At 49.4% G+C, this 12,986-nt stretch overlaps 1 protein-coding gene across 2 annotated transcripts; it reads left to right on the forward strand.

Annotated features, from left to right (window-relative positions):
- The first annotated feature begins 9,544 nt into the window (after nucleotides 1-9,544).
- On the forward strand, nucleotides 9,545-12,808 carry LOC133928882 (uncharacterized). Of its 2 annotated transcripts, none has more exons than XM_062375389.1 (2): nucleotides 9,545-12,415; nucleotides 12,683-12,808. In XM_062375389.1, the coding sequence occupies exon 1, from the start codon at nucleotides 9,827-9,829 to the stop codon at nucleotides 12,005-12,007; it is 2,181 nt and encodes a 726-aa protein (XP_062231373.1). In that variant the 5' UTR covers nucleotides 9,545-9,826; the 3' UTR covers nucleotides 12,008-12,415; nucleotides 12,683-12,808. The 2 variants fall into 2 exon arrangements, with proteins under 2 accessions (XP_062231373.1, XP_062231372.1); XM_062375388.1 differs by lacking the exon at nucleotides 12,683-12,808 and adding an exon at nucleotides 12,516-12,611.
- The last annotated feature ends 178 nt before the right edge of the window (nucleotides 12,809-12,986 follow it).

A 12,986-nucleotide genomic window follows, 5' to 3' on the forward strand; every position in this document is an offset into this window, starting at 1 on the left:
ACGCAAACAAGGACTTTGAGGTGTTGTACCTCTCGGCCCGAGATTGGTTCTCAAACATGCCTCGGAGTCCCACAATCATATCATGGGCATCCCTGTTCTCATATTGCTTCTGAAGCTCAGAGGACATACAGGCAAGCATGAGGCAGCTAACATCCAGTGAATCGTTGGTGTGCTTCTCATAAGCCCTCCGATCCGCGGCAGGTGCATTATCAGCTGGTTCATCAGGATAGGGGATCTCTAGAACATATTCCTTTTTCTCTTGTTTGAGAACAATTCTCAGATTTCTATACCAATCGATAAAGTTTGTTCCAGAAAGCTTCTCTTTTTCAAGAATCGATCGCAAATTAAAACTGGAAGTGTTACTAGAGGCCGGTGCCATAATCTACAACAGAAAATGCAGGTTCAGCACTATGCCTATGTGAATCTTCTATTAAACAATTTAACAAAAGATACTCCACTATATGTGTTTTCCCTCTAACAACATATAGAGGATCAAGATCCATATTCAACTAAGTTCTAGTGAGCTTTGGCATCACTGCTAGAAACTTGGTGACATAGGTAAGCAACGCCTTGCTAATCACATCCCTATGTGACTCTTGTTTGTTGGGTGGCATCAAATGCCCCGGCGCCCAACACCATGCCCCAAAGCCCAAAACCGTTTTGATAGCTTTATCAAGTAAATCAATACTATGCGTGTGGATGTCTGACATCCACTCTAACTGGTTAAGATAAATGATGGCACACTGCTTTGGCAGACCTACCACACAATGATCAAAACCTTTGTAGGTGCAGCTATTGGAAGGGCATCAATTACTCTTGATTTTTCTGAGGGAAACTACTCTGTCATGAAAATCATATCCACCACATATAAAACATGAAAGAATAGTATGACAGGAACATAAAAACATCACAGGCAATCATATTAATTGTGACATAGTATGGCCCCTTCACATGGTGATCTCCATCGCCACGGTTCCTATCCTCCGGGTCATCATGCTTCAAATCTCCATGATCTTGTTCTAGTCTATTACACCTAATAGCACTAGATAAATTACATGAGAAGAAGCATCACAAGTCGACACGCAGGCCGTTATACAATAACCTGACAACCTTGGGCTGCAATTAACCATGACACGCAGGACATGAAAATTACACACATGCATCACATATCACAAGGCTATACCAGTCACAACATTCTCTGCAAAAACGAGTTAAGCGTAGAATCGAATTCTAATGTCGTGATGGGATCATGTTATTACAACAATCTATACGTGTACACGACAACGGTCCCGCTGGTCGGTCAGCGGGCGGGGGGTCGAGGGGTGAGCCGCCCCCCGCGGGTTTCAGGGCAGCGCCCTGAAAACCTCTCGGAAATACATAGATCGCATCTATGAAATCGCTATGAAAATCTCATCGGATCGATCGTATCGAGCCAATTCCGAGTCATTCATAATGCCTCAATTTCCATTAGATCAATCCCATTGATCATCGCGTGAGGTTTTTCCAGAAACGATGACAGCACACACGACCTCGATCTGTTGTTCTCCTGACCATGTCGCGATGCACGCAGTTAGCCCCGATTGTGATTCCAGCCGGTAAGGGCAAGTCGCACGCAAAACCAGGTGGGAGATCGAGCTAATCTTTTTGGCTATGTGGTTTCATCGACTGGCATCTCATCCGATCTCTAATTCACCTAACCAACCGTGCATTGATCAATCCATCATATGCTGATCAGAAAAACAATAGATCTAATCTATTTCTATCACATATCTTCTATATGTGACTGATCCAGATCGAAAACTACGCAGGATGGCTCTGATACCACTGTTGGGTAACGGGTAGGCTACGCTAGCACAAAATAAATTTTCTCTACCGCATTCAACCAGGAAGCCATGCGATTAGGGGATCATGAATCGTTACCACTTGACGAGCAGTGCAGCGGAAGAAGAGTTGGAGCAGACCAATCCAACGTTGTGCGTCAAGTAGTCGATCGTCAACCTCGTCCCGAGCACGTCCCGAGCACCTTCCGAGTACTCGCGAGTACGTCCCGAGTACTCCCGAGCACAACCCGAGTACCTCCGAGCACGTCCCGAGTACCCCCCGAGCAGGACCCGAGTACCCCCGAGCACGTCCCTAGTACCCCCGAGCACGACCTGAGCACCCCCGAGCACGTCCCGAGTACCCCGAGCATGTCCCGAGTACCCCCGAGCACGTCCCAAGTACCCCGAGAACGTCCCGAGTACCCCCGAGCACGTCCCGAGTACTCCCGAGCTGATCAGCACCGCAATAGTAGCAGCGCCTCTACGGTATCCACACGTACAAGGATGGAATCGCCGTGCGCCGGTGTGCTAGCACCGCGCGCCCGGCTAGGGTTTTGAAGGGAGTTCGGGAATAGGAGGCGGCCAGGGTTTTTGGTGGCAAGATCTGTTTTTTGGAAAAACTCAATGTGCCTTGGCCCCTGCCTATTCTTATATAGAGCACGCTAATGAGCCTTTAATCAACATTAAAGCCCATTAGCAGATCCAATCCGCAAACTCGATCGCCTCTAGGGCATATCACCAACAAATTACTGGGTTAGATCACTCTCTGGTTGTATAGTATACGACAAATACCTCTACCTACCTCCTAGGGGCACGTTTGTATATTCACACTATGTATATTAGTATAAATATAGACCCTTGGCCATCAAGCCAAGGGGGGAGATTGTCCAAACAACTTTGGTGTCTCCTTATTCTCCACCTCTTCTTCAAGCTTGAGTCATTCTTGTGACTTGGCTCTCGCCACACTTTGTTTGTGGAAGACAACTTCTTTCACCAACAGTGGTGCCGTCCGTCGGGAGAGAATAAGTGTAGAAACACTAGAAGAGGTAGGATGCCACCAAAGAAGAAGACAACCGGGGTGACAGCCCAGGCAGCCGATTTCCTGGCCACACCCGTGCGGAGGTCCACGCGATCGCCACACCCAAACTCACACTTCTCCAACGCTAGCCTCTCCATGGGCCAAAACAAGAACCCCGAGGCCAAGGCGGTTCGGACGTGACCTTGGCCATGATTGACACCAGGGACCCCGTCGGTCCAGGGGGCCCGTGGCGGCAACAAGGTGCAGACCTCAGGGCATCCTGGGGGGTTACGACTCAGGCAACGACTGCACAAGTCGCCGCACCCGACCAGCAGGCACACATAGCATCTCTCATGGACCAACTGGAGGAGCTACAAGTGGCCCTGCGGGTGACCCAACCACTTATCTACATGGTTGTTGTGGTACCCATAGCAGTCAACGCTGCGTCGGCCTAGGCTCTAGGGGCCAATGAAGGCCTTGTCATCATGACGCATCATCACCACACGATGTCCACGGTCGACCAACAGGTAGCGGGGCTTTCGGCCCATTGGTGTGAGGCCCTTCTCGTCTACTCCGACTCTCTCCTTTAGGCGGACCTACATGCCATACCCTTCTCAAACGGGTTTTGGACCCCCAAGCTACATAAATCCAAGGGTGATTTGGATTCAGAGGAGTTCCCTCGCGCATACACCCTCGCCATCAAGGCCAACGGAGGTGGGCACGCCACCATGGCTAAGTGTTTAACTCATGCTCTGGAGGGGGTAGCCCTCCAGTGGTTCTGGGCGCTTGAGCCTGGGTCCATCTATACTTGGGCCCAACTTATAGACTCCTACTGCAACAACTTCCAGAGTACCTTCGTCGAGCTAGTGACCTCGGGGAGCCTGCATGTGATTAAGCAACAGCCTGGCAAGACCCTCTGGCACTACTTCCGGAGGTTCACCCAAACCAAGGCTCAGGTAAAGAGCATTTCATAATCGTCAGCCATCAATATGGCAACCCAAGGCTTGGCCTCTGTACGTCTCTTCAATCAGCTACATCAACGCCCGGTGCACTCGGTGAGAACCCTCATGTGCAAATTCGAGGAATATGCAAGAGCAGAGGAAGAGCGGCTCCATTGGGAGGTCACGCTTCTCGCCACGTGTGGGGAACCGTCGAAATAATATTCTAATTAATCACCAGGAGGATTATTATTTATAATCACAACCTTGATGATTAAATAGAATATCATCCAGGTAGTCTCGGCACGTGTTATGTGTCCAAGATCAGAACACGTGCCTTCTAACATTTAGCATCACAACATAGCTTAAGAAAGAGCAAGTAATTAACCTTTATATTACAAGTCTTTAACATGCAACCATTTCGACAATTTACATCAAAAGATAATAACAACAACTACGCAGCGGAAACATAAACCTATACAACAAAAGAGAGTGGAACCACATACCCTTAGGCTCCACCCCAAAATCACAACCTCCGAGAGTAGAATGCACTACTCTTGCCCACCACCCTGATCGACAGGCACGAAGTAGCCAAACACCGACTCTTCCTCACCAGCAGCACCTAAAAACGTAGGCGTGAGTACGAAGGTACTCACAAGACGTAAACCATATAGAGCACACATGCATAGCTCGATTCCAAGGATTATGCATTGAGCCATTAGCAAGAAAAAGCCACATGGTTAAGTGAAACATAAGCGGTAAGTAATCTAGACATATATGTGTGAGCAACTAACTTAACCAACAAAATATAAATTTTACCCTGCCATAACCAACTGAACATACATAACTAGAACCATAAGAACATACATGTAACAAAGACCAACTCAACCATCTCCCACATATCCAACCATCAACCACAAGCGAAAACTCTACGAACGATGCAGATGGACAGAAACATGTTCATAACTGAGAGCGCGACATTTCAAAATGTTTTTACACCCTGCAGGGGATACTCCTGGACCCACACAACTTGAGGACCATACGACTTGCATGACCACACAGATCCATACAAGGGGGTACTCATGTCAACATTTCCCAATAAGCCATAACCCTTTGGATCATACATCGCTCGACGCAGAGGTACTAGAACTACTCCAGAAACAAACTAGAAGCTCTTACAAGCCTGCCCGCTCATACCGTTGATGTTCACGCCCAAATGATCATAACTACAGAGGTATTCAGCTCACCTTACCATTAGATCAGCATGTGGTGAGTAAGGTAAGTGCTAAAGCCGACTACACCGACGATCAGTGCTTAAACGACGTAAACGGTCTACGGTGTTCGGGGTCCTCTCCCAGCCTGCCCCCAGGACTTTCCTCCGGAGCAGATAACACCCCTAGCACCGCCAGCATCTCGTCTCATACTCACCACTCGTCTAACATCATCAACCCATAACCAATATTGTGATCATTATGAAAGTAAATAACGCCTATGCTCTTGAACGATGAAACAATTTACCGCTCGACTTCTACCGAATGACCTATGCATTGCTAAGAATTTTGATTTTAACTTGTAATCTAGACACCAACAACGTACTTAAGGCGATAAGGAAAGGATGAACAACAATTCAAGGTAGAAGTAATGCATTCAACATAGGATCTACCCATTTGTACCCGATCTTGACTCGACACATGCAAACATACATAAGTAAAATTTATCAATTTTAAACTTTATTCAATTGAACAAGGGTGCAATAGGCTTAGTTTCTTGCCTTGCTGCTTAGGTGGCTGCCTATAGTTACCCACGCAGCACTCGCAGAAATCCAAAAGATTGGAGTCGTCTTCAACCAGGGTCGTCTCTTGCTCCGGCTCCTTGTTCGCTAAACAAGAACACGTGAAATGATGAGCATGAATGAATGCAACAAGGTATGCCACAATGCTAAACAACATGCTAGAAGTATAAGACATGCGAATCAATGCAATACTAAATGATCTAAACAAAATATGGAAAATAACAGCCATCCGGAGTATCCGGGTTGGTTCGGAGTGTCCGGGTTTGGATCCTCCGGGTGAACCTCCGGAAGAGGCACTCGGTTACTACCTTTTCTTGTCTGACTCAGAGTATCCGGGTGAATCCGGAATATCCGGGTTCCGGAGCCTCCGGGCCATCGTCCAGTGAAGGCGCTCGGTTAGCCACTATTCTAACTTAACCCGGAACTTCCGAGCTGGTTCGGACTATCCGGGATGTGCTGAACACTCCAGGTGAGGCTCCGAGAGAGGCTCTCGGTTATTCGTTAACGCAGCTACCCGTAGTCTCCGGGCTCCCGGATTAACCAGGTGATACAGACTTGGGTTCTTCCACAACTTTTCCCCTCGGGCGATTTGACTCATTTTACAATATGTGCTACACAAATGTGTATATGCCCTATCCAAATGATTTTAAACCCATCTTGCACTATAAACCCTAACCAATTTTGAACACAATTCGACAGACAATTTCTGCTGAACCCGGAGTATCCGGGTGAGGCCGGAATATCCGTGTCAACCTAGAAAACTGCTCTCGAGTGGATTTTTTGGGTCCATTCAAGTTGCGATCTTTTCCAAGCCTAAAGGGAACATGTTAGGGATAGTCCAAGGGTATGAAACTTACTCATCAACTAGCAACATGACTCTAGAGCTCATATTCGTCCAAAACTCCATTTTTGCTCTAAAAAGCTTAAGAACACTAAGAACTTCAAGAACTACTCGATTCTTCCACAAAAAATGAAAATGAATTGGGTAGATAAGTAGCTCATGAGCTAGAGAATATAATGGTACCACATGCATACCTTGGCCTTGCTCGTAGAGAGAGAAATCCAAGGGGGAGTGAGAGAGCTTGAGAGGGGAGTGAGGGGGAGGGGGTGGCTGCAGCTGCTGGCTGCATGGTGGGGGCGTGGGGAGTGAGGGAGGAGAGAGAGGGCAGATGGGACTGCCCACATGAGTGGTTGGGATGGTGGGGCCCACATGTTAGAGAAAGGATGTATTTTCAATACAATTTCTATTCTTTTATCTCCCAATTTTCTTTCTCTTATTCAAATAATTTTAAACAAATTGCTCTAAAGTGCCAAAAAAATTTCCCTCCAATTTAATTATGATGTTAATGACACATGATTAAGCTTAACCACGAGATTACAAAATTTGGGATGTGACACCACGACACCTAGCATCGAGCACGAAAAGCTGGCCTCGCGACATCCTGAGGCGCTTCTTGGCCTTGCAATACAACAGTCCGCTTCGACGTGATAGCTCGCCTAGACTTGAAAGCAGTGGTTCCATATCGCTAAATCCATCCACTGGCAGTGTTGCATCAACTCTCCCTCAAGTGGCCTGGTAGCGCTACACCCTAGCGGCAATCCCATGTATGCGTAGGTGGTTCTGGTGGGTTGGGACAGCGGATACACTCCAGGCTCCAACACGAGAGGCGACAACTCGGGCAACACCGGTGGCTTTAGGCTCCATGGCCAGTTTCCTCTGGACTAGAAGAGCAGACAGGCTAAGGTCTCGCGCACCACTACAAAAAGGTAGATTAGTGCCGGTTGAAAAATGGCTTCATTGCTGGTTTTTTAGGTCTAGAATTGGCACAGAAAATTCTTTTCAGTACCGGTTCGTACCTCCAGCCAGCACTGAAAATATTTTCTGAGCCAAAAAAAATAAACGAGCCCAACTCTTTCGAGCTGGCTCGGCTGCCGCTGCCACCGTCGTGGTGATCCTACCGCCGCCACCATCGCAGCATACACAAATCAACTCATCTCATCATACAAACATGATTGCAGTCTTATTGCCGATGCTTCTTTCATTTGGGAGAGATTAGTACGTAATGCATTACACATACTACACCTTCTCCTTGAACAGTTTCTTCAAGAAATGGGGGGAAACAAGCTAGGACACCACATGTGGTTGCTTATGCAACAAAGAAGCAACTTGCCAGAAGCAAATAATGGCCAAGCTATAGTGAAAAAACTCATAGAACAGGACACAACTGCAAACACAAAGCCTCCACTTGAATCGCTCGCTACAACTTTACCACAAAGGGCCACGCCTAACTTATCTACAAGTGCCTCATTTCAGACCAACACTGGGGTTACAGACTAACAAACACAATGATGGCATCAAAGACCTTGTGCTACTACCTATCAATGCGTTCCTGTAGACAAGCCAAACAGAAAATCCGATCGCTACCCATCCGCCCTACCTATGCTCTGACTCCGGCCACCGGCCATCCGCCCTTTGCCGGTCCTGATGCCAACCACCCACTCAGGCCGTCCTTCCCAAGCTCAACTAGAGCCCGAGCATCCATCGAGAAAAGGATCGAAGCCAAAGGGAGCAGAGGAGCAGAGTGGATAAGAGACGAGCAGAATGATAAGTGGATGAGAGAGGAGTGGAGTGGATGAGAGACGAGTGGATGAGAGAGGCTAGAAAATATCACCGGCCAATGGACACGAGCCAGACGCGAGCAAAAGTGAATTGAAATAGAAATTCAGATCCGTTCGTATCAGTGTCGGTTCGTGTTACAAACAGATATATCAGTGCCGGTTTTGTAACACGAACTAACACTGATAGTCAGGTATCAGTGTTGGTTCTTAGTGATTTCATCATAGTTCGTACGTGGGAGTTTAAGAACCAGCATTGATGTATCTTCAGTCGCGATTACTGCTGAATTGACACTGATAAGGCGCTACTATTGACCCTTTCTGTAGTAGTGGCGGGCACCGGTGCCTATCTTCACATTGCTCTCATCAACAAGTGCCATCGACGTCTAGGGCCGCTTCGGTGGCGGTCAGCCCAGGCTCTTTCAGCGTCGACATGTACTCGTTCGGAACATCAAGCAATTCCAGATGCATACCGGGTGGCGGTGGCCGCCATGCTTTCCCAGTCAAGGGCACGTACGCAATCAACACGCCGAAGTGCCAATGGCCCAGCTGGATACTACGTTAGCTGTTAGGGCTGCTACTGCAGCGATCCCTCCTACCTCGCTGCCTGTAGCTAGCCCCAAGAACGACAAAGCGAAGGCCAAGAAGGCCCGTCCGCCACTCTGCTTCTTGTGCAAGACCAAGGGTCACTCCTCGGACCAATGCGATGCAGTTTTGTACTGCGTCATCTGAGACAAAAGTAAAGACCACTTGATAGCCAAATGTCATGTGCTCAAGCTTCCCAAACCAAATGCTACGTTATTCAACTTTGGTGCTAGCAAGTTGGGATTTTTTTCAAAACTATTCCTCTGACATAAAGGGAGGTTAGTCACATGGGACAAAAATGTAGATAACTGATGGCAGACGAGGTACAAAAAGAACTTCGACCGCTCATCCGTTCTGACTGGAACTAGAAAACTGTTTCACTAGGGATGGTGCCTTTCTTGTGGTATGGTGGACGTCGAATTTCGTTTCAAAGCCCATGGGGTTAATCTAGCTATCGGCGAGTGGAGACCGGCTAAGGTGTTGATACCTGCCTACCACCTCGACAAGGTATGGGTGCATGTCTCGAGTATCTCGTCTGTGTTCTGCCATTACCTGGGCATCTAGGCAATTGCCATGGTAATTGGTGCCCCTCAGGAAATTGACATGTACTACCTCTTGTGGAAAGGTTTGTGCATCTTTGGCAATGCTATACGTGAAAATATTACCACTCAAAACAGACATTGTCTTCGGTTTAGCGAGGCACGATATTGAGGACCCTAGTTTCCAAGCCGAAGTACCTAAATCTCCGGCTCTAAATACTATGGTAAAGATGCAGCCGTTAGGCAGCTCTCGCGAACAGGCGACATCCACACGTCTCCACCCCCACTCTCTCCAAAATCCACAAATCCACCTTCCAAATCCCCCCATTCCCTCCCAGATCAAAGTCTTCTCGTCTCCCGCTTCCCCGTCCCCAGCAGATTCAGCGCCCTCGCAATTTCGTTTCATTCAGAAGGAGTCCCAGCCTGATGTTGCGGATCCGGTTCCTCAGATCTGGGATCGCAGCGTTGCGGCATATCCAAAGAATCCAAGGCAAGATCCAGCAATTCCCGGGTAGGAGATGGTCTCGGAGACCGCGCATACTTCGGACAAGACAAGCCAGGAGGAGTTACAACAGCAAGTCTGGGGAGTTTCAGCAGTTATGGTGAGCTCCTTCCCCCCTCCTACCTCAGATCCCCTATGTGTGGATCTCTTTCGCAGGAAGTTTCTAAGTGAAAAGGCTATGGAGGAACACCATCAGCGAGAGTTATGGTTGAGTAGCATCCAAGAGAGTGAGCTTGAATTGCCAGCCCAGCGTATCCAGCCTGCAGATTTGATCTCAGAAGTTCCGGCTGCACCCTCTGGTGCTGGGATTTCATCGGGGGCATCAGCACTTCAATTCCAAGGCAAGCAAATTTTGTGGCAGGCTTCCCGCTCTCAAGCCTCTGCTCCTTCATGCCAGCTACGGTCTACTTCCCATCTCAGGCCCAATTTATTGGTTCCTCCCGGCGAGCAAAAGGAGCAGAATTTCCAGGCCGGGGAGGGATGCCCGGCTGCTTCACTTCAGTGGCGCGAAGACGTGCAGCAGTCAGCAAGTTTGCCGGCGCCTGGGCTACTCGGGGCTCGAGGGCATCGTGAGATAGACAGCATTGATGGCTGGGAAGAGGTGAAAGCCAGATTTTGGTGGAGAAAGGAGAGGAGGCTTTCAAAGCAACATTTACAACCTCACCAAACTGTGCGCGCGAGCAAGAATAGTGATCTCTATTTTAGGAGGATGAAGGGTAAGTGCTTCAATTGTCTCGCTTCTGACCACAGGGTCGGAGTTTGTAGAGATCCTCCGAAATGCTGGGTGTGTAGGCGATCTGGGCATATCGCCCCTTCTTGCCCACAAAAAAGAGAGAAGAACCTCAGTTCAGTGGGAAATGTAGAGAGCTTCAGTCAAGTGAGCACACACCAATCTCCCATCACACGTCACCGGAGTGCTGCACCTTCTTCGTATCTGCAAGTTCTAACGTCAGGTCTGAAGCAACAAGAGGCCCCCCAAGCTCAAGTAAAGATGTCTTTCCCCGGTGACCCCAAAGCACGCCCACTTCATGCTTTCAGAGCGGTCTCAGTGTCTGGGGCGATCCAGGGTGAGAGGGATCACCTCCTGAGCCGAGCGGTGGTTTGCTGGGTGGCGGGCAGCAGGCCCCGCACGGAGGAGCATCATGTCCTTGATGCTCTGATGGTTGAACTTGGCTTCCGAGTGGATGAATGCCAAATCGTCAAGCATTACCCAGAAGATTTCCTGGTCATCTTCTCCAACCCGATGCACAGGGACGCGGTTATTTCGCTCCACAGGATTCCTTACGGCGGCCGGGACTTCCGCTTCGAGAAATGGACAGAGAGGAAGTATGTTGAAGCAGACAAGATGGCTTTCCGGGTTTACCTTCGCTTAGAAGGCATGCCTGTTCATGCTTGGAGTGAAGACACTGCTGCAAAGGTGATCGACCGGGCCTGTGCCATTCATTTCGTCGAGGAGCACTCGAGGAGGCGGGAACGCACGCGCACTTTTGACCTCTGGGCTTGGTGCTCGGACCCTAATGAGATCCCGCGCATTGTTTGGCTTTCCATTGCCTCGTCGGATGCTGATCCCACTCCGACATCGGTGCCTCTTCACCATCTGCAGATTCATCGTGAAGAACCTGTGGGTCTCAAGGGGGCTCTGTCCTACAAGATTCTGGTCCACCTGGTAGTGGTGCAGGATTTGTTGTTCCTTAACCTGCCACCAGGTGCGCAACCGGACCCAAGCAGGCGTAGGGAGAGAAGGCTGGAATGGGACTACGGGGTGCCGGACGGTGGACATGAAGCCCGACAAGATCCTCCTTTCAACTGCAATGGAAACAGGTCTCTAAGAAGGGACCCCAGAGAAGATGAAGACGGTGACCAGGGGCGCCGTGGAGCTAGAAGGCACGGAAGCCAGTCCGTCTGGTCCCGGGTCTCGAACCCCTGCAGAGAGGTCCGGGATGTGGGCGTGCAGTTCTACAGAGGAGGTAGAGAAGAGAGGGGAAGGCCATCAAGGAGATCTTATGGGCGGAAGGTTTTCCTGGAGAGCCCACCATCAGACCAAAGCCCGAAAGCAAGAAAACCGAAGGAGGGGTTCTCTCCCTCATCCCAGCAAAAACATCCACCAGCTCCAACTCCTGTGCCCACCTGTAACAGAGAAAAAAGGGTCTGCTTTGCTTCTCCAGCGGCGGTTGTGATAAAAGATGGCAGCCCCTAAATGGTTATGGGATCGTTCTCCCCGGAAATCTCACCAGTGTATATCCCTCTCCAGGCTTCAAAGGATTGGGTGTTGAGTTTGAAGGATCCTCTTTGCCCACAGCAGCCCATCCCTGATCACAGCGCCGAACTCTTGTCAGCCATGACTCCTAAGGCCGAAGTTCTATAGATTTTAGCCTGCCACATGGATCCCATGATGCATGAGGCGGCTTCTAACCATATGTATGCAGGTGTCCAGAGCCCCAGGGCGCAAAGCGTCGAGTTTACTTCTCAACCGCCCGCGTCTCCGGTGCTCCAGCTGCTCACGAAGGACAACACAGATAGGGTGGAAGAAGAAAATCAGCTTCAGAAGGAGAAGGAATCGACAACAAAAGACTCGGTCATTACGCCCAGATCAGACATAGCTGAGGTACAAAACATGGTGCAATTTGTCAATTTCGTGACTAAGCCGATTGATTCCCCTTTGATCCCGGTGCCCCAGCCCCCGATTGATTTGCCGCTTGTTTCAGCAAAGCAGCTTTCAACCCATCGCCGGAGCGTGCGTCTTGCGCGCAAGACGAAATTTTCGCCCGGCAGGGGTTCCTTGCAGATGGCTCAAGAGGTCCTTGCTAAGAAGCTTGGGGAGCTCTCCCCGGGACTTTCCCATCCAGAGGATCTAATGAATTTCTATATGCAGCGCTTCGAGAAGCCCCTTACACAAGAGGTGATGGCGGCGATCAAGGCGCTGGTTCAGAATGAAGGGCATCAGCAGAGGAAGAGGGCATCCAAGGTCTCTTCGGTGTTGGGTCCTGGCGCTTCATCCGTGAATGGCTGAGGCCCTGCTATTGGGGGAGGTGGCTTCTAGTTTCTGCTAGTTCCAGTGGCGTCTCTACCTGGATGATGTTTCCTCTCAATTGTAACAGTCTTAGCCCTGTTCTTTGCCTCAGTTGTTTGATGCTTTGTATCCAGCCGACGCGCTGAGCATCAGTGTTGTTCCCTGA

Source organism: Phragmites australis, chromosome 9 (genome assembly GCF_958298935.1).
Source record: "Phragmites australis chromosome 9, lpPhrAust1.1, whole genome shotgun sequence".
NCBI classification, from domain to species: domain Eukaryota; kingdom Viridiplantae; phylum Streptophyta; class Magnoliopsida; order Poales; family Poaceae; genus Phragmites; species Phragmites australis.